This window comes from Perognathus longimembris, chromosome 7 (genome assembly GCF_023159225.1).
Source record: "Perognathus longimembris pacificus isolate PPM17 chromosome 7, ASM2315922v1, whole genome shotgun sequence".
Taxonomy (NCBI): domain Eukaryota; kingdom Metazoa; phylum Chordata; class Mammalia; order Rodentia; family Heteromyidae; genus Perognathus; species Perognathus longimembris.
In genome coordinates this window covers 14,386,007-14,405,967 of record NC_063167.1, presented here as the reverse complement: position 1 = coordinate 14,405,967, position 19,961 = coordinate 14,386,007, and the positions used below count along the sequence as shown (strand labels likewise).

The window sequence follows — 19,961 nt, the reverse complement described above, 5'->3', positions numbered from 1 at the left end:
TTTGGTGTAAGATCCAATGCCTTCAATGGATGCAGGCTAAAGCAGTGCATGCTCAGCAAATAAGATTTCCGTGGTGTCCTTGGGGCCTTCTAAATGCTGACTAGTCTTTCTGCCCCATCCCCCACTGGTGTTTGAACTCTTCAAGACTTGAACTTGCTAGGCAGGCCCTGGACCATTTGAGTCACTCCACTAACTGGTTTTGTATCATTTTCCTGATGGTATCTTTTTTTTTTTTTAATAATTATTTATTGTAAAAATGATGTACAGAGGGGTTAGTTTCATGCATAAGGCAGTGGGTACATTTCTTGTACACTTTGTTACCTCCTCCCTCATTTACTCCCTCTCCCCCCCACCCCATGAGTTGTTCAGTTGGTTTACACCAAATGGTTTTGTAAGTATTGCTTTTGGAATCGTTTGTCTTTTTTTTTTGGCCAGTCCTGGGCCTTGGACTCAGGGACTGAGCACTGTCCCTAGCACTCTGCCACTTGAGCCACAGCGCCACTTCTGGCCGTTTTCCATATATGTGATGCTGGGGAATCGAACCCAGGGCTTCATGTATGGGAGGCAGGCACACTTGCCACTAGGCCATATTCCCAGCTCGTTTGTCTTTTTATCCTTTGTCTCTCGATTTTCCTGATAGTATCTTGATTTAATGCCTAGGCTGGCCTGTACTGCAATCCCATTTGTACTTCTCCACATCACTGACAGATGCAGTGTCTGTGCCCAGCTATTGTGTTTCCCCTTAGCTGGGATAACAGATGCACCACTGGTTGGAGTCTCTCCAGGATGACCTTGAATCTCCCCCAATCTTGGCCTCCCAAGAAGCTAAAATTATAGGCTTATTCATGATGATGATCTTGCTAAAGACTGAGGGGACACCTGGGGCCATCATGCCCCCTCAGACAGACTAAAAGCAGAAAGAGTGCAGGGTTTCAAATCCTCGCTACAGATGAGCCAGGCAACATGGACATTAGTATACCTTTGGGCTGTAGTTTCTAACTGTACATTGCACTTAGCTCAGCCTCAGGGGCCGTGTGGGTCCCTTACACCTGAGTCACACCGCCCCCCTTTTGCCCTCTGGTTCACCATGCCTAAAACTCCACTCCCCTAATCTTCCTGTATTATCAACAGAAACCCAGCTTCCTCTAAGGCCAGGCCCCTAGACTAAGCACACTGCCTCAGCCCAGGAAACAAAATGTTCAGAGACTTCTATTCCTTGGCCAAACAAGCAAGAAAGAGTCCAAAAGGTAGAGTTTGTTCTTTATTTAGACATGGGGTTTCCCTTTTGGTATAACTTATCTAATTAAAATATTCATCTTCATCATTGCCACAAAAAAGTAACATAGAAAATTGTATTTACATTTCAGGACCAAAATACAAATGAAGAGCAGGATGAGATCTTGCCTCTCCCGCCTGGACAACCTGAACGAAGGGTCACAAAAGACTAATTTGTAATTTGGTAGTTTGTATGTAATGTAGTAAAAAAAAAAAAATTGTACATTTTCAGAGACTAAAAATTCAACATTGTTATGTTTGCTTGGCCATCATTTCAGTCAGCTAGGTGAGCAGATCGTGAGGAAAGTCAGCATTTTTCTCCCCGAAACAGTCCTGGACGCACACCCCTGGAGAGGGAGAAGAAGGTCCAGGAGGGTCAGGCTTGTGTGAACAGGGCTCACAGGAGATCTTTACGTGCCCAACCTGGATTTGATGTTGGATACACAAACATGTCCTTTCTTCACTTCCCACCAAAAGACTCCTACACATGGAGTGAACCTGAACTATGAAAAACTGGAAACACAGCTACAAGACAGATGGAAGGTGGCACTTAGAGGAAGCTGTTGCAGGCAACAGGTGCCTGGGCTCCGATCTCAGTGTTCATCCGGCTTCAGGTAAGAAGCTCGCTAATATTGGATTTGGTAGGTAGATCAGGCTGAGAGATAGAAGAGCAATGGTAAACAAGAGAAATAGTCTTTTACTAATTCAAAAATACAGCAAATCAAAACATTGTAATACTTGTGTCCCGTTGTCCCAGGCCTGCCCCGCCATGCACACCGAGGACTGAGGAGCCCTGGTTGGGCGGGTTTCCTGTGTTGCCTAAGTGAGGTCTCCAGGATGGTCGGCAGAGTGGATTCCACCTGCCAGGCTTTGAGAACTCGTGGGGAGGGCTGATGAGCAGGCTTGCGAGCCAGCGCTCCCTCTGCTTTGCAGGTTCCATGGGGTGTAAGTCTCAAATTCATAGCATCTATTTCCACATGGGTTCCAACCTGGAAGGCAGAAGGAGCTGATGTGGCCCTTCTTGTTGTCATCCTGCTCCATGTCAGCTCGGAAGGGAGAGGCTCTATCCAGCTAGATGGATGCGCCCTGTGGTCCCCCTCCTCAGACACAGTCCCCAAGCCACCCCTTCCCTCACATCCTGGTTGGCACACTCAGAAGGCAGAGGGCAAAGTTCTCTACCAGACACAGCACACTGCTGTGCGCTTACACCAACGTCATCTTTCCTTTTAAAGAAAAGGCAGAAACAAGCAATTTCCAACAGAGCATTCCAACTCTCATGACTTTCCACCATTCACTTCTAGTAGCAATTCATAGGAAGCAAGAGATTAAAGTGCTAGCTTTTAAAACTCCAAAGCCAACGCAGAGCTACAAAAGCCCTGCCAGGTCTGTGTGCCCCCCTCCCATGCTGGTGGGCAGAAGGAAAGGTAAGGGAGGGGGGGGAAACACCTAAAATTTGAACCAGAAACTACAAGTTAAAATTGCTGAGGTTCTGTGCAAATTGACTTCTCAAAGTTCTGTGTCTTCTTAGTGAGCCTTAAAAAAGAAGGGGGTGGGTGATTTGCAAAGAGGATTGGGAAAGGACAGAGGCATTTACAAACAGCCTCCCTAAATAAATACTCTTGAATGGGTAGGAAAGAGGTACACCTGCATAGGGGCGCGGAGGCGGGGCTCCATGCCCGCCTCCCCTGGGGGCAGAGTGCGCTCTGCCTGGCCCACACTCCTGCCCTATGTGCAACCGCACACAGGCCGAGGCCCCGTCCTCCACTGGACCACAGGCCACTCCAGAGCTGACCTGAGGCAGGAATGGCTTTTGCTAGGCTTTCATCTAAAGGACCTGAACAATACAAGGCTGTGTGTGGTAGAGAACAAAAAAAACAAACAAAAAAAAAAAAACAGAAAAACCTGGGGTAATATAAATACAATCTGGGGCAATATTTATTCATTAAAACTATGTCTTATAGTTTACAAAGATGCTAATCAGCAACAAAAGTATAAGTGACCTTAAAATCCTCAGTGAGACTGAGGCTTCACATCGTGCTCGGAAGGCTGGCGTGTGCTCCGGGCAGGGCGGGGCCGTGGCGCTCAGGGGCCACCTCTGTCAGCGTGCAGCACTCGCAGACCAAAAGGTTCCACACAGCGAAAGCTGGATGCCAGGCTCCTTTGCAAGTCCCCTTCCCCAGCCCTCCGTATCCCTGTATTCCTGCCCCCTCAAATTCCATCTGCAGGGCAAGTCCTCAGTCTATCGTCGGGAGAATCTGTTCTTGAAAGCTTTAATTGTCTTGGCCATCATCGGTGCAATTTCTGTGGAAAGAAACAAGGCAGTTGTTTCAGCCTGGCGTGGTAGTCAAAGCCAAGCCAAGTCGTGCTGCTCTTGGCTGTGCATCACCTCACGAGGGATACAAGCAGGAAGAATCTGCTGACACGAATTGCCTGTGACACTGTCAGAAAGCAAGAGGCACTTGCAGACGCCCGCCCAGGGCATAGCATCACCGTCCCTAATCTAACCCCTGCCTCACAGCTCAGGAAGGCTGGCCACTGTGCACATGGTGTGCACTAAGGGGCAGGTAGGGAAGCCAATCCTCACCAACCCCAAGGGCCACTCGCCACAGTGTGTAACGGCATCACAAACATGGAAGGCCACCACCCACATCTTTCTATCGCTAGGTGAGCTATGCAGACCACATCAGCAGGTTCATGTTGCCATGGACCCAGCAGGGTCGGGGGCTGACTGTGCCACCGGCAGGTGCCAGGCCTCCTGCGATGCTACATTCAACACAAGCCGCAGCGATACTCGAGGGGTTCAAAAGCGTTTTGAATATCTGAGCAGACATCCAAGCTACTTACTCTTCACAGCAGGTTTTCGAGGGTCATAGCACACACTGCTGCTGACCACCGGAGCCAAGTGGGCACTGCTGGTGCTGGGGCCGTCGTAAGCTGGCTCCTCGGGGCTGGCGGTGAAGCTGTTGCTGCTGCTGGCAGGAACATGGCTGCTTCCTGACGTGTACGGGGCTGGCTTAATCCTGTAGCACAGAACAAAGCTGGTAGCACCAGTGGAAGAAATCTGCCTCCTGAATGCACAGCCAAAAGCTGGCCTGCTGTAGACAGACTCAGCAGCGGGCCTAGCAGCCACTGTGTGAACCTCCTGCTAAGAACAAGCCTCGCAGCCGACCTCTGTTGAGGTGTCAGACTGCACTGAAACCATTTATGTGGTTTAGGAGAAACAATCTGGTCACCCCAGAAATCTGTGTTGTCTAAAAGCATGAGGGAGCATGTCCTATGGCCTGGGCCCCACACAAGAGATGGGAGTCATCACCCACCCATGCTACCCTCCTGGAAGCTAGGGCTCAGGGAAGCCACAGTTGAGGTCTACATCCCAATCTCACACTCCACGCTGCCTGCGCGCCCTTGCAGCCCCCTTGGGGCAGCCCTGCCAGCATAAAGCCCTCACCTGACTTTCTCCGCGACAGCTGCCCCTCCCGTTCCAAACTTCTCCTGCCTCCGTCGAACATCGCGAGGTGGCTTGGCCACGGAGTTAACAAAGGCCATCTTTGCTTGTCGGCCTGTAGAGAAACGTGGATGTTAATGTCTGTCTCGAGCAGAGGCATTGCTGCTATTTAATTGACAGCTTTTTTTTTTTTGCCAGTCCTGGGCCTTGAACTCAGAGCCTGAGCACTGTCCCTGGCTTCTTTTTGCTCAAGGCTAGCACTCTGTCACTTGAGCCACAGCGCCACTTCTGGCCATTTTCTATATATGTGGTGCTGGGGAATCGAACCCTGGGCTTCATGTACACGAGGCAAGCACTCTTGCCTCTAGGCCATATTCCCAGCCCTGGACAGGCTTTCAAGTGCTCCAAAACCACGGGCTTATGAGCGTCAACAACCCCACAGTGTGGCTGCAGGACTGTAGCTGAAGACACACCCAGCTCTGCCTACCTACAAGTGCAAGAGACCTCTTTGTCCCTTACCCTTGGGTTTGTTGGCGTGTGCAGATCGGATGTTCTTGGTTAACAATCGTAGCCGCTGCTCTCGAGCATCCTGAAGCCGCAGGTACATCTCCCGCCAGGACTCATACTCTTCTGGTCTCTCTTCCTTAAAGTCTCTGTGGCAATGAACTTTCCATAATTGGTCTGTTTCTTCAATTAATACCTGAAGTCAAGACAAAACACATCACTTACATGAAGCACTCTTATATAATCTTGTTTCCATCTAGAAGCAACAATGCTCTAAGGTTTTTTTAGTCTACCTAGTAGCCTATAGGGCGGCCTATTTCCCACAATGGTAGTTGTTATGGGGTTTTAATTTTAAACATGTAGAAACTGTTAAGTGTGAGACCCTATGCCAGCGGTTTCTGGGTAGCTGTGGATGGGGTTGGGGGCTCCCCCGGCTACACACTGAACTGTTGGGCAAGGTGGCTGCAAAGAGGGTGCCACAGTCAGATGTCTCCGAGCAGGGACGGCTGACTCAGTCAGGAAAACTCATCTGCATGAAAGGAAAGGGACTGCAAAGTTCAGATGCCTCTAAAGAGATCCTCAGCCCGTCTGAGTTCTTCCTATCCACCAAACACCCAAGGCCAGAGGCCAGCACACCGCAGGCGCTCCACAGCGGCTGTTCTCCCGTGACCGTGACCTTGGTGAGCAGGCAAGCTCCAGAGAGCAAGGAAATGTTTTTCTCTCCCAGTGACTCCCACCTAGATTCTAGCCCCAGAGGCCAGCTTAAGCAGTCAGGAACAGGTGCTAGAAATGCCCTGAGGCAAACCAAACATGCCCAGAACAGTAATCTGACCTCTGACCTGCCCTTCAGCCCTTGCAGATCCAGAGACACAGCTACTTCTAAAGACAAAGCCTAAAGACTGCCCTCTTCACACCCAGCGGGGACACTCACGTGATTGCATTCCTCTATGCGGTAGAGCTGCTCAGGTGTACACCTCTCCAGAACGGGTTCAAGAACAGAATAGGGGACACCTCCCACTTCAAAGATGGCTGCAGAAGAAAAATCAGAGGTCAGAGTGCTGACTAGCAACCAGGCCACCCAGTGACAAGGTCGCCAGTGGAAAGCACTTGAGAAGAGCAGGCAACTACTCACAGTCGATGTTGTTTTTAAGCACACGGATGCACTGCTGGTGCAAGGTCATCATTTTGGGGAGATAGGCACACTTGGAACCGGAATACACCTGCATCTTGGAATTCATTCTGCGCCCAGTGAATCCAGCTTCTTCTTCTTCCTGGGGTGAAGAGAATGCTACAGGGCAAGAAAAACCAGAGTGTCACACAAGCCCCAACCACATCGTGACACTCTCCGTCCACCCTGTGCTCAGCCTCTTTCCCTCTCTCAAAGACAACCAATGCTACCAATTCCTATACATCCTTCCAGACACTTGGCAAAAATAAGCCCATGTGTACCTTAGTATCATATTCACTATACTCTTTTCATTTACATGGGAGCAATCATTCCATGTCTGTACATTTACACTGGCATGAGAGGCCACCATGTGGGTGAGTTGTGATTCTGTTCATCACCTACTGATGGACACATATAGCGCCTTATTTTTGTTTATTGCTGGTCCTAAGGCTCAAACTCCGGCTTGGGCGCTGTCCCTGAGCCCCTTTTTGCTCAAGGCTAGCACTCTACCACTTGAGCCACAGTGCCACTTCCAGCTTTTTCTGTGATTAACTGGAGGTAAGAATCTCACAGACTTTCCTGTCCAGGCTGGCTTTGAATTGCAGTCCTCAGATCTCAGCCTTCTTATTAGCTAAGATTACCGGCTCGAGTCACCAGCACCTGGCTCAGGGGTTTATTTTTGTGCTATTCAAACTCGATATTTTTGCAGGGTCTCAGTAAAATATAAAAAAATCACCCAAAGGGCTGCTAATAACAGCAGCAGCTAGGGTTTATTGAATGCTTGCTATACGAAAACTCTGGAGCCAAAAGCTTTATTAGCATTATCGTGTTTGGATTACCATTACTATATTAGTCAAATATCACTATTGCTCCTAGTTATGGGCTATAATACTGAGGTTCAAAGAAATGAAGATACTACTCAAAGTCAGACACCTTGTACAGACCAGTGCTGGGATTCCACCTGAGCTATCAAACTCCAGAATTTATGTTCACAAAATCTGATGAAACACTGTCATAGAGCACGAATGAGATTTATACCACCACCCTGCCGCCCCCATTTGAAGAGGAGATGTAGAAAATCACCTTTCCGTTTGGGCTGGAAGGAAGAGATGAGTTCAAGGGAGGGAAGGGGGCGGTAATTGGCCTGGATCACGGGCAACGGCAGGTCTGGCAGCACGGGCACGGCGTCCCCAGGAACCTGTGAGAGAGAGTCATCAGAGGCCCTGCCATCGCGCATGCTCTCACAAGGCCATCCCAGGAGCACTACAGCATGACACACCTCAGGCGGAGCTGGGGTGCCAGAGCCATGGATGACACCAGCTAAGCCAAGAAACAAATGCAGATGAACCAACCAAAATATTTTGTGTGCTGGGGGCTGAACATAGAACTTCACATACATTCAGCAAATACTCTACCACTGACCTACATTCCCAACCCAGAAAATGGCCTTTTTTAATTGCCAGTCCTGGGGCTTGAACTCAAGGCCTCGGCATATCCCTGAGCCTCTTTGTGCTATATAAGGCTAGTGCTCTACCATTTGAATCACGGCGCCACTTCTGGCTTATTCTGAGTAGTTTATTGGAGATAAGAGTTTCACGGGAACTTTTTTACTGGGGCTGCCTTTGAACCACAATCCTCAGATCTCACCCTCCTGAGCAGCTAGGATTACAGGTATGAGGGCTGGGAATGTGGCTTAGCGATAGAGTGCTTGCTAGCATGCACGAAGCCCTGGGTTCAATTCCTGAGCACCAGATATACAGAAAATGCAAGAAGTGGCACTGTAGCTCAAGAGGTAGAGTGCTAGCCTTGAGCAAAGGAAGCCAGGAACAGAGCTCAGGCCCTGAGTCTAAGCCCCAAGACAGGTCAAAAATAAAAGGATTACAGGTATGAAGCAAAGGCACGTGGCTGAAAATTGCCATTTTTTTTTAAGGTGGTAATGGGATTTGGACTAGGGCATCATACTTGCTAGCAAGACCCTCTATTATGGGAGCCTCCCCAGAAAATTACCATGGGTGCTATTTACATGACAGCTAGTGAGGAAAGGGGGCCAGGCAGACCCATATCCAGCTTACCTTTCTTGGCTTGGCTGAATCAGCCCCAGCCTGTTGCAGCTTCTCTGATTTGTTTTCATTCACCTTGGGCAATTTCTGAACTGAGTCCAGGTTTTTACTAATGCTTTTAGATTCACTTTTTTTCAGCCCTTTTTCTCCGGGTGCTGTGGTGGAAGTTTTCACGATCTTCTTCTTTTTCTTCCGGGGCTGGTCATAGCTGAGGTATGATTCGAAGGACATGGTAGGCTGTTCAAATTCATCATCCATGTCTGCCTCCTCCTCTTTAGGGAAGGAGCTCAGGGACTTCTTACCTGAATGAGAAGTCTTCACCTTCCCTTCTTGAGCCTTTACGTTGTTAGAGACCTTTTCCTTTGTTTTGGGCAACAGGTCTCCAGCCCCCTTCCCGATGTCTAGCCCATCCACACTTGGCTTAGTCTTGTCAGATTTGGTTTTCTCCAAATCCTTGTGTTTTGTTTTTTTAAGGAGGTTGTCGGAAGCAACCTCCAGGGTGGATGGAAACTTCTTCTTCAGACTGCTGCCTTCTCTTTCCTTCTCTTTCTTGGCAGCACCGGGGGGTTGTTTCTCCCTAACACTGTCCCCTGAGAGTGGCCTTCGGCTTCCCTCTTTGGCCAGAGCCTTGTGTGATTTCTCCCTGCTCAGAGCAGGGGCCTTCTCATCCCCCCTGGCGTCCACAAGGCGCTTCTCCTTGTGGGAAGATTTGTGCTCCTTGTTTTGGTTCATAACCCCTTTGCCCTGGGGTTCCTCCAGGTGCCGTTCCTGACTGACCCCCAGTCTGTCCTGAAGGGCATTACTGTGGCCTCTCCCAGGCTTCTGGTGCAGAGTGATGGACTCGTGGTCCTCCTCTGGGGACCTGTAATGGTTCATGAACACCTGAGGGTGATGGGGACTTGCAGGCGCTGGGGGGGACTGAACATGGCCATAGTCAGAAGACTCGGGGTCTGAAGAATAGGGTGGGGACGCTCGGTGGCACTTCTTTCTCTCCTCTCTCCGCTCATGGCTGTGAGTTACTCTGTGAGGTCCTTCGAGCTCGGGGAGTTTTCTGTGTTTCTTCGGTCTGTGCTCAGGGCTGTAGGAGCGGCTGCCGGAGGCTTTCCAGTGTTCCTGGTGGCCCTCCTGCATCTCCTCCTCCCTCTGAAGAGCATCCCGAGGGCGCTTTCGGGAACTGCTCTTCTCAAAGTCCTGTTCATCAGCGTCACTGGTCCTAAAATAGAAGGAAAACCAGATATACACATCAGTGTGATCCTTGTTCAGACACAAGTTCAAATCGTACTACTGGCAAAAGAAAAAGAAAACAAAAGCCAGGTGCCAGTGGCTCACACCTGTTATCCTAGCTACTTGGAAGGCTGAGATCTGAGGATCGCAGTTTGAAGCCAGCCTGAGCAAGAAACTACGAGACTCTCATCTCCAATTACTCACAGAAAGAGCCGGAAGTGGCGCTGTGGCTCAAGTGGTAGAGTGCTAGCCTTGAGCAAAAAGGAGCTCAGGGACAGGGCACAGGCCCTGAGGTCAAGCCCTAGGATTGGGGAGAGTTGGGGGGAGAGAGAGAGAGAGAGAGAGAGAACAAAAATGCAGTATGTTTGTGGGGTTTGGTTTTTTGCTATTTGTTTTGTTTTGTTAAATAGCTGGTTACAGTAGCTCATGCCTATAATCACAGCTTCTTGGGAGGTGGAGATCAAAGCAGCTAGGCAAAAAAGTTCTTGAGATCTCATCTCAACCAATGCACTGGGCAAATGATACATACCTGTCATCTCAGCTTTAAGAGTCTCATGGACCTTCCTGCCCCAGCTGGCATCAAACTGCAATCCTCAGATCTTAGCCTCCTAAGTAGCTAGGATTACAGGCATGAGCCCCCAGCCCTGGCTTATAAGACTCTTATTTCCAATTAATTACAGAAAAAGCTGGAAGTGGCCCCGTGGCTCAAGTGGTACAGTACTAACCTTGAACAAAAGGCGCTCAGGGACAGTGCCCAGGCCAAGTTCAAGCCCCAGGACTGGCAAGAAAAAAAAAAAAAAAGGAGGGGGGGGAGAGACTAAAATGATACCAGTATGTAATCCTAGGCATGGTGAAGACTGAAATCTGAGGAAGACACTCATGCAAACAAAGCCAATCTTATCTCCAATGAACCAGCACAAAGACAGGAAAGAAGGTGTGGCAGAGCTCCAGCCTCACATGAAGAAGACCAAGAATGTGAGGCTGAGTTGAAGCTATAGTACAGAAAGGAAAGAAAAAAGAAAAGTGAAAAGAAAAAAGGAAAAGAGGGAGGGAAGGGAGGAGGAAAAAGAGGTTGGAAGAGTTGGGATATAGCTAGGAGCATGAATGGCAAGACCTTAGGTTTCCATCTCCAGAACAACTAAAGTTACCACCACCGCAACAAAAAAGCCAAAAATGTTCATGCTTATCTTTAAATGACAAATTAGAAATTTTTATTCTTATCTCCATTCTAGACACTAACATTCTGCAATGATTGTGGATTCTATTTATAATGATGCGAAACAGGCATTTTAAACACAAGGTTGGAGGAGGAATACTAAAGCAAATTATAAAGCTTCTGGGTATTGGTGGCTCACAGCTGTCATCCTAGCTGCTCAGGAAGCTGCGATCTGAGGATCTCTATTTAAAGCCAGCCTGAGCAGGAAAGTCCTTGACACTCTTCTCCAATTAACCACTAAAAATACCTGGGAGTAGACTCAAGTGGTGGAGCACCAGCCTTGAGGGAAAAAGCTAAGGGACAGTGCCCAGGCCTTGAGTTCAAGCCTCAGGACCAGGATATTTAAGAAAAGGAAGGAAAGGAAACAGTGAACTGGGCAAATTTAAAGAGAAACATTTTTACCGTTCCACAGGAACCAGCTTCTTCCACTGGGCCACTAGGTCCCTGGCAAAGCTTCCAACTTGCTCATGTTTCCGAAAGCTATTCACCGTCTTCCCAACCCCAGTCTCCTGCAAATGGCAAATGGAATGCAGAGTTGACAGAGGAAGGAATGCAAATAAGTTACACATCCTCCTTGTGCCATCCAAGGTAGGTCAATATAGTGTTACTTTGTTGCCTTCTAGCAAAGTCTCTAATGATGCATAGTAACAATATATACAAACTCAGAGGAACATGTCATTAACTAGAACTTTAATAGTATAGATATGACAGGTCTGAGGGACCCAGCCAAAGCTCTTCACAACCCTGGAGCAGAAGTCAGCCTCACAGGATACAGACACAGGGAAGGGGACAGATTCGAATGCAGATGCCAAAGCCAACCTTCTTTTCATTCATAATCTTAATTTTGAAATACAATTCACATCACTAGGTGTAGCTAAGTGTAGAGTATTTGCCTAACATTTCCAGCATACAGGGTTTTCTCCCCAGCCCTGCAATCAATCACTATTTTATTTTTTGCCAGTCCTGGGTCTTGAACTCCAGGCCTGAGCACTGTCCCTGGCTTCTTTTTGCTCAAGGCTAGCACTCTGCCACTTGAGCCACAGAGCCACTTCTGGTCATTTTCAAAATAATCATGCCTTTGCTGAGAAGCACTGACTTCTTACTCGGGCCCACAAACAGAAGGCAGATAGAAAGCTTGGAATTCAAGCCTCCTCCATCTTGTATCTGTGTCCTTTGCCCTGAGCTATTCTCCTCTGCATTCACTACACAGCCATCTTGGAAGCCAGTTAGAAGCTGCCAGCTGGCCTGACCAGCTGCCAGGCATCAGTGGCTCTTGCTTGGGATGGTTGGACTATGCATACCTTTCTCTTGCTACCCCTCATTGTCTATTTAAACCTATAACTTCTGCCTGAACCCAGAGGGGGAGAGAAGAGCTCACATGCTGCCTTCCTGTGGCAGCCCGTGCCATGCAATAACTCTCTTTTCCCTGTCTCTGTATCTGGCACATAGGGCACAAATGGCTGGACCCGACATGTGGAACTCCTGGAGCTGAGCCTGAGTTTAAAACCCAGGTTTCCTTATCAGGACACTTCTACCACACTATGAAGATCCCTGTTCCCTCCAGTCCCACCAGCCCCAAATAACTACTCACCTACTACCTGTCTTTGAATTTGTCTAGACTGGACAGCTCATATAAACAAGATCATAATTATGTAACCTTTTGTATATATAGGGTTAGTTTCTTTGATTTCCAAAGCCTATCCTCTAAATTTCCCCTACACTCTTCAGTAGCAAGGCTATGTATGGGACAGAGTTTTATAATATTTAAAGTTGCACAGTTCTTACCGCAAGAATGTCTACTGTAATAGGCAAAGTGGAGAGTTTCTTCAAATATTTCAATAGCTGCAGAGAGAATAAAATAAACATTAGCTTCAATAAAGTCACGATCACATTCATAGGAGTGAACAAGGGTATCTGATGGGGGCTGGGAATGTGGCTCAGTGTCAGAGCGCTTGCCTAGCATGCATGAAAGCCCTGGGTTTGATTCCTTGGTACCCCATAAGCAGAAAAAGCCAAAAGTGGTGTTGTGGCTCAAGTGGTAGAGTGCAAGCCTTAAACAAAAAAAAGCTCAAGCCCCAGCATTGGCCAAAGAGAGAAAGAGAAAGAGAGAGAGAGAGAGACAGAGACAGAGAGACAGAGAGAGACAGAGAGAGAGAGAGAGAGAGAGAGAGAGAGAGAGAGAGAGAATCTGTGGTTCACTGCTCAGGCAGTGCTACACATTTTCCAGGAATGAGTATGGCGACTATGGCGTTCACAAGTGAGAACAGGCTCTGAAAGTTTTGTCACTAGCCCCAGGACACAGGCAGGGTTGACTTAGTGGAGTCCTTAGCTGCAGACTGCCCTTCCAACTGCTCAGCCACACCAAGGCAGAGACAGGATACACAAAACCCACCTACTCTGCTAGTCACTGGCAACTATATCTGCTTCATTCTGACAGAGATTGGTGAGAAAGGTACCACGTTTAGAGGAACTTCCCATGGGCCTGGCAGAAGATGGCAGAGAGGAGAGGCCTCTGCAGGAAGACAGTAGCAGCATGGTGCCAGCACCACAGTGTTCACTAGTGGGAAGCCAAAAGTGATCCTGAGCAGCCAGAATCAGAACCTCGCTGTGATTGTGTACTGATGTTGAACACAAAATGCCTGGGTGGTTAGAAAGGAAATCTGGGTTTGGCCACGTTTCCTTTATTCAGTCCTGAAAACTAGGTCAAACTCAGTATAACAGAGCTGTTAAGATGGAGTTCCGGAGTCAGAGAAGCCCTCACCTTCTAACCAGGTGATCTTGGGCAAGTCAGTAACCTCTCGGAACCTGTTACATCACCTGCAGGAGAAACTGGATCCTGTCTCTACGTCACAAGCAGTGAGGTGCTCTGTCATAGTTTCTGTGATACTGTTAAGGCTCGTCATGCTTACTGTTACTTCACTTGTTACTTACTTATCAGCTGACAGCTCTAATGTGGATCCTCAACCAGACATTGCTCAGCTCTGTCTACCAAGAGCTGTTCTCCAGGAAATGTGGGTGGGCACAGTTGCCATACAAGGAGGGCTGCACAGTTAAGCAGTTCAAAGTAGGTAACTGTGGCTATCCTTACACTTAACCATTAGATAACAAGACCCATCCATTCTCTCTCCCTAGCCTAAGCTAGGCTCTTAACTGCTGTGCCATGTTGCTAATAGGTGGGGTAACAAATACGTTTTTCTGGTCATTCTACTTCCATAATTACTTAACAAGGCAGAGCAACTAGAATATAGATGGTAATCTTGTTTAACTAGGACTAAGAGGTCAAGTGGTCTGTCTGGGCAGTAGTGTCAACTTCAGAACAGAGTGAAGGGCTGGGAATATGACCTAGTAGCGAGAGTGCTTGCCTCACATACATGAAGCCCTGGGTTCGATTCCTCAGCACCACATATATAGAAAACAGCCAGAAGTGGCGCTGTGGCTCAAGAGGCAGAGTGCTAGCCTTGAGCAAAAAGAAGCCAGGGACAGTGCTCAAGCCCTGAGTTCAAGCCCCAGGCCTGGCAGAAAAAAAAAGAACAGTGAAAATTATCCTCCACTCAAATTCTACCTCCACTGTAATCCAGCTTAAGAAAAACTGTATTGCCTTTTTGCTTGATTCTTTGAGACGAGACGTTTGCTGTGTAAAGCAGCCTGGCTTTGAATGCCTGGTCCTCCTGCCTCAGCCGCTGAGTGCAGGGAGTCTCGTGTGTACCACCATATCTGGCTATATGCATATTTGTCACCCAAGCTCTAGGTACAAAGACTAGTGCCAATTTTCTACCTTCCTTTCTTTCCTTCCCTCCCTTCTCCCTTTCCTTTCTTTCTGGGTGTGCAGGTGCCATTACTGGAATTGAATTCTGAGCCTTGAGCTCTTTGCTTAGCTTTCTTTTTCCACTCTAGGCTGGCACTCTACCACTTGAGTCGTACTTCTGGCTTTCTGCTGGTTAACTGGAAATAAAAGTCTCTCAGATTTGTCGGCCCAGGCTGGGCTGGCTTTAAGCCTGGATCCTCAGATCTCAGCTTCCTCCTGAGTAGCTATGATCGCAGGCATGAGGCACCGTGTCCAGCTTGCTAATTCCTTTTCTTCTTTTACTTTACTTTTTTTTGTTGTTGTTGTTGGTCATGGGGCTTGAACTCAAGGCCTGGGTCCCTGAACTCTTTTGCTCTAGGTTAGAGCTTTACCACTTTGAGCCACAGCTTACCACTCCCAGTTTTCCAGTGGTTAAGTAGAGATAAGAATCACCTGTACGGGCTGGGGATATGAGGCCCTGGGTTCGATTCCCCAGCACCACATATACAGAAAACGGCCAGAAGGGGTGCTGTGGCTCAAATGGCAGAGTGCTAGCCTTGAGCAAAAAGGAAGCCAGGGACAGTGCTCAGGCCCTGAGTCCAAGGCCCAGGACTGGCCAAAAAAAAAAAGAATCACATGTACTTTCTTGCCTGGGTTGGCTTTGAACTGTGATCCTCAGATCTCGGCCTCCTGAGTAGCTAGGATGACAGGCGTGGGCCATCCCTAAATGCATGGGATGTGTTTACGTACATCCAATGAGTGAGGCTGCTCTGCCAGTTCCTTCCAGGTCTGACCTCCTTTTTTTTTTTTTTTTGGCCAGTCCTGGGCCTTGGACTCAGGGCCTGAGCACTGTCCCTGGCTTCTTCCCGCTCAAGGCTAGCACTCTGCCTCTTGAGCCACAGCGCCACTTCTGGCCGTTTTTTTGTATATGTGGTGCTGGGGAATCGAACCTAGGGCCTCGTGTATCCGAGGCAGGCACTCTTGCCACTAGGCTATATCCCCAGCCCAGGTCTGACCTCCTTGACCCTCCCCATTTGACAGATAGTGAAACTAAGCAGTGATGGTTGATAAGTGGCTTCACAAGCAGAGAAGCACTCAGCGTAACTAACACTGTCATTAGGAAAACAGTGCATATGCCCAACTCAGGCCTGGAGGAAAGCAGAGGAGCGGCTCCTCGGCATTGTGCTGCCTGACAGATCACAGTCCACGCGTCCACGTGACAGAGGTCACCCACAAGACATAGTCCCAGGACCTCTGCAAAGGCAGCACAGGAGAAGGGCCCCAGAAGAGCAGTGGCATGCACCCCCACACCCAGCACTGCCAGACATTGTGCAGGGCACAGGGTGGGTGTGCCTCCATGCCTAACACTGCCCTGACTACTTTCTGCCTTTCTGCTTGACTTCAGGTGAGCAAGAATGAATTAACCAGAAAAAACTCAAACCCAAGACTTTGAAACTAATCTAGCCCAACACAAGAAAGGACTTCCCGTCCCCACCATCCTCAGTCAATTCCAAGCAATAAGCAATGACACAGCAATCAGTATCCTCAGACAGATGGAAACTTGCTGTTATCAAACCAATGTACCAGGGGTACAGTTTTCTAAACACTTGTAACCAGAGATTGAGAAATGTCAAATGTGTGCACATAACATGCGGAGAATCTCAGTTGCTTTAACACCACCATCAACTGGTGTTCTCTGTATAGTCACATTCAAGATTTAACACGGGACAGTCATGAAAATCAGTTCCAGTTCAACAGCAGGAACAAAAGCCAAGTGATGTGGGGTGAGCTGGTGGCTCACCCCTGTATTCCTAGCTACTCAGGAGGCTGAGATCCGAGGATCAAAGTCCAAAGCAAGCCCAGGAAGGAAAGTCTGTGAGACTCTATCTCCAATTAACCACCCCAAAAAAAAAAAAAAATCAGAAATGGTGCTGTGGCTCAAGGTGGTAGAGTGCCTATCCTTGAGCAAAAGAGCTCAGGGACAGACAGCACCAGGCCCTAAATTCAAGCACCACGACTGACAAAAAAAAAAAATTAATTAATTAAAAAACGAAGTGAGCTGCTTGGCTTAGGACCTCTCCCAAGCATGGCTAGACTGCAGACGAGAACAGTTATAACTTGAATCCTGATGTTTGATACCAGAAGACTCATGAACACTAGTATGGAATCAAACCCTTTGGCTCACAGTGGCGTGAAAGCGAGATCTGGTTGCACAGTCAATGCAGCTCTATAATCAGGCACAACCTGTGGGAGCTTGTTGGATTCACTGAAGGCTGAGAGGAGGAAGGCCAGGGTGCCAGCCTGCAACTTTCCCTGGCATTCACTTTCGAATGCCAACTATTATGCCCTTTAAAAAAAAAAAAAAAAAAGGATCTCTCACCAGGCACTGGTGGCTCACACCTGTAATCCTAGCTACTCAGGAGGCTGAGAGGGACCTGAGAATCAGGGTTCAAAAACCAGCCCAGACAGTAAAGTTTGTGAGACTCCTATTTCCAATTAACTAGCCCCCTTCCCCCCTTCCCCCCAAAAAAGTTGAAAGTGGTAGAATTTGGTAGCCTAGAGCAAAAAAGCTCAGAAACAGCATCCAGGCCCCGAGTTCAAGACCAGCACAAAAAAAAAGGAAAAAGAAAAGAAAGACTGATTTTCTAACCTTCATAGTAGTTCCCAGTGCAAAGCTACAAGTTCTCAGAGATTTCCACCCCCACTTTTTAAGTGTTGGGGATGGAGCCAGGGCCTCATTCATACTAAGCAAGCAAACTGCCAATGAACTATACACCCCTGGTCCTTGTGTGCTTCTTCTGGTCAGAAAAAGCTCAAACACATTTTTGTTGTTGTTGTTAATCAAATCACTAATATTTCAAGTAAATGTACTGGAGCCCTTCCCCGACTTGACGCTTCATGTTTAACAACTACAGTACCAGAAAAGCTACTGCAGATTTTCTATTCTGGGGGGGGGGGGGGGAAATACCTTTAGGTGCTGCATACGGCATTGAAAGAAGAAAAGATAAAAATAAAGTCCAAATGGGGGTGGTTACAACAACACAAAAAACACACACACAAAAAAAACCCTGCTTTTTAAAATTTTAAACAGTCACAGATCTTACGTTTGGGGAGGCAAACCGGTACTCGGGAATAATGACCATTTATTAGGTGTCCACAAAGAGTTATTGTAAAAAGCGACTTGTAAATACGCCTGCCCCCCCACCCCTAGATTCTGAAGCTCGGCAGAAATGTAACACCGGACGGTTCGTTGAAAGCATTTAAGCTTCCCAAGATTCTTGATAACTGACAGAGCTTCCTGAAAAGTAGTTCTCCGCGCTGGGTGTGGAGGAGGGAGATGGGCGAGGGGCCGTGGGGGGACCCGGGGAAGGAGGGAGGAAGCCTCCGGGTGACTGGCTAGGGCCGGGGTGGAAGGAGCGCTTCCAGAAAAGCTGGAAAATGGCGATCAGGTCGAGCTGACCCTTCGGGAAGCGGCGGGGGAGGAGAGCGGGTGGACGGGGGGGTCGACCCCCGGCTGGGAACGCCGGGGACGGGGACCCGCGCGGGCGGCCGCCGCCTCCGAGTCCCGGGGTTCGCCTTTGGGGACCCCGCGCGGCGCCCCGCACCGCCCCACCCGGCTGGAGGCCGGCGGCACGAACGCCGGGAGGGGGAGGGCGAGGGGGACAAGTTTCTCAGCGGAGCCTCGGGGACTCCCGGGACCCCGCTCGGGCGGGGGGGGGGGCCGCCCCTCGGACCCCGAGAAGCGGCGGCGCGCGGCTCCCCACGAGGTCAGAAGCTCTCACCACAACTTCGGGTCCCCCCCCCCCCCGCCACTTCACAAGACCGAACTTGGTGCGAGCGCTGCCGGGCGGCGCGAGGCCGCGTCCCGTTCGGTTCTGGGGGGCTCCTGGGGAGCGCGGGGTGCCCCGCTCCGGCCGGGCCGGGGGGGGGAAGCCGGGGGTCGCCCGCACCGGGCCGTCCGGGGGCCGCCCGGGGCCACGCAGATGCGGAGCGCGCGCGCCCCGCGCCCACCCCGAGCTGCTGCCCCGTCGGGGGGCGCCGGGGTCTGGGGGGTGGAGGGGGCGGGCCCGGGGAGGAGGGGCGCCCGCGGGACCCGCCGCGGGGAGACCACCCGGCGCCCGCCGGGCCCCGGAGCCGCTCCCCCCCCCTCCCGGAGCCCCCAATGGCGACGCCGCCCGCGACCGTTACCGGGCCCGCGCCGCGCCCAACGCCCGCCCGCGCCCGCCGCGCCCCGCTCACCTTCTTGGGGTCCGGGTTCGCGGCCAGGCGCGCCTGCAGCTTCTCCACAACTTGCAGCGCCGACTCCGCCGCCATCGCTGTCACTGGCGCGGCCTCCTCGCCGGAACTGGGCTCGCGTCGCGTCCTCGGGCCGAGCTCCGCCCTCCGTGTGGCCCCGGCGGAGACGGAAGCGCGACTGGCCCCTTCCGGGCCTCGGCCGCGGGGCGCGCGGGGCGCGCGGGGCGCGCGGGCGCGGGGACGGCCGCGCGCAGGCCTCGCCCGCAGCCCGGGGTCGGGGTCCCCCCGCAGCCCCGGCCTCGCCCGCAGCCCGAGCGCCCCGCGTTCCGGGATCGCAGCCTGGAGCCCCGCGCTGGCTCTCGGGACGCCGGCCCTGCAGAGACGTGCCGCACAGCCTGGAGGAGTCCACCGAGTACTGAGGCCTCGGCCTCAGACCCGGAGTCTAAACCCTCGCCCCCCGACCCCGCCCTCCGGCCCGCCCGCCCCGCCCGCCCCGCCCCGCCCGCCCTCCGCACCTGAGGGTGGGCCCGGGGTCGCTCCGAACCCACAGTGCTCACTAACTACCCTAAGTAAGTGGAACGCACTAGGCGCCAGGAGACAGCCTTAATTACGATCTCATCGAAAGGATGACTCCCACTTTACAGGGGAGGAAACTGAGGCTCCGCACCCGGATAACTGTGCAAGCCGCCTCACCACACCGACCGAGAAGGAATTTGAATCCCTGAAGTCAGGCGTGGTGGTGCTCTCTTGTAATCTCATCACCTGCGAGGCTGTGGCAAGCCAGTCTCAAAGGAAAAAGAAAACGGAATAGGTTCAAAATTTGAGGACCAGAGAAAGAAAGGAATTTAATCAAAAGTTAAGCACCGGGGCTGGGAATGTGGCTTAGTGGTAGAGCGCTTGCCTAGCATGCATGAGGCCCTGGGTTCAATTCCTCAGCACCACATAAATAGAAAAAGCCAAACGTGGTATGTGCTGGGGCTCAAGAGATAAGAGTGCTAGCCTTGAGCAAAAAGAAGCCAGGGACAGTCAGTGTTCAGGCCCTGAGTCCA

The 19,961-nt window shown here is 50.4% G+C and overlaps 1 protein-coding gene across 1 annotated transcript; it reads right to left on the bottom strand.

Moving 5' to 3' along the window:
* Nucleotides 1-1,245: 1,245 nt before the first annotated feature.
* Nucleotides 1,246-19,061, bottom strand: Eloa (elongin A). The gene is made up of 11 exons (XM_048350497.1): nucleotides 18,916-19,061; nucleotides 12,678-12,734; nucleotides 11,295-11,401; nucleotides 8,465-9,665; nucleotides 7,476-7,590; nucleotides 6,357-6,512; nucleotides 6,156-6,253; nucleotides 5,240-5,420; nucleotides 4,724-4,835; nucleotides 4,120-4,295; nucleotides 1,246-3,576 (listed from the first exon to the last, which is right to left on the bottom strand). The coding sequence occupies exons 1-11, from the start codon at nucleotides 18,988-18,990 to the stop codon at nucleotides 3,515-3,517; spliced, it is 2,340 nt and encodes a 779-aa protein (XP_048206454.1). The 5' UTR covers nucleotides 18,991-19,061; the 3' UTR covers nucleotides 1,246-3,514.
* Between the last annotated feature and the right edge of the window lie 900 nt (nucleotides 19,062-19,961).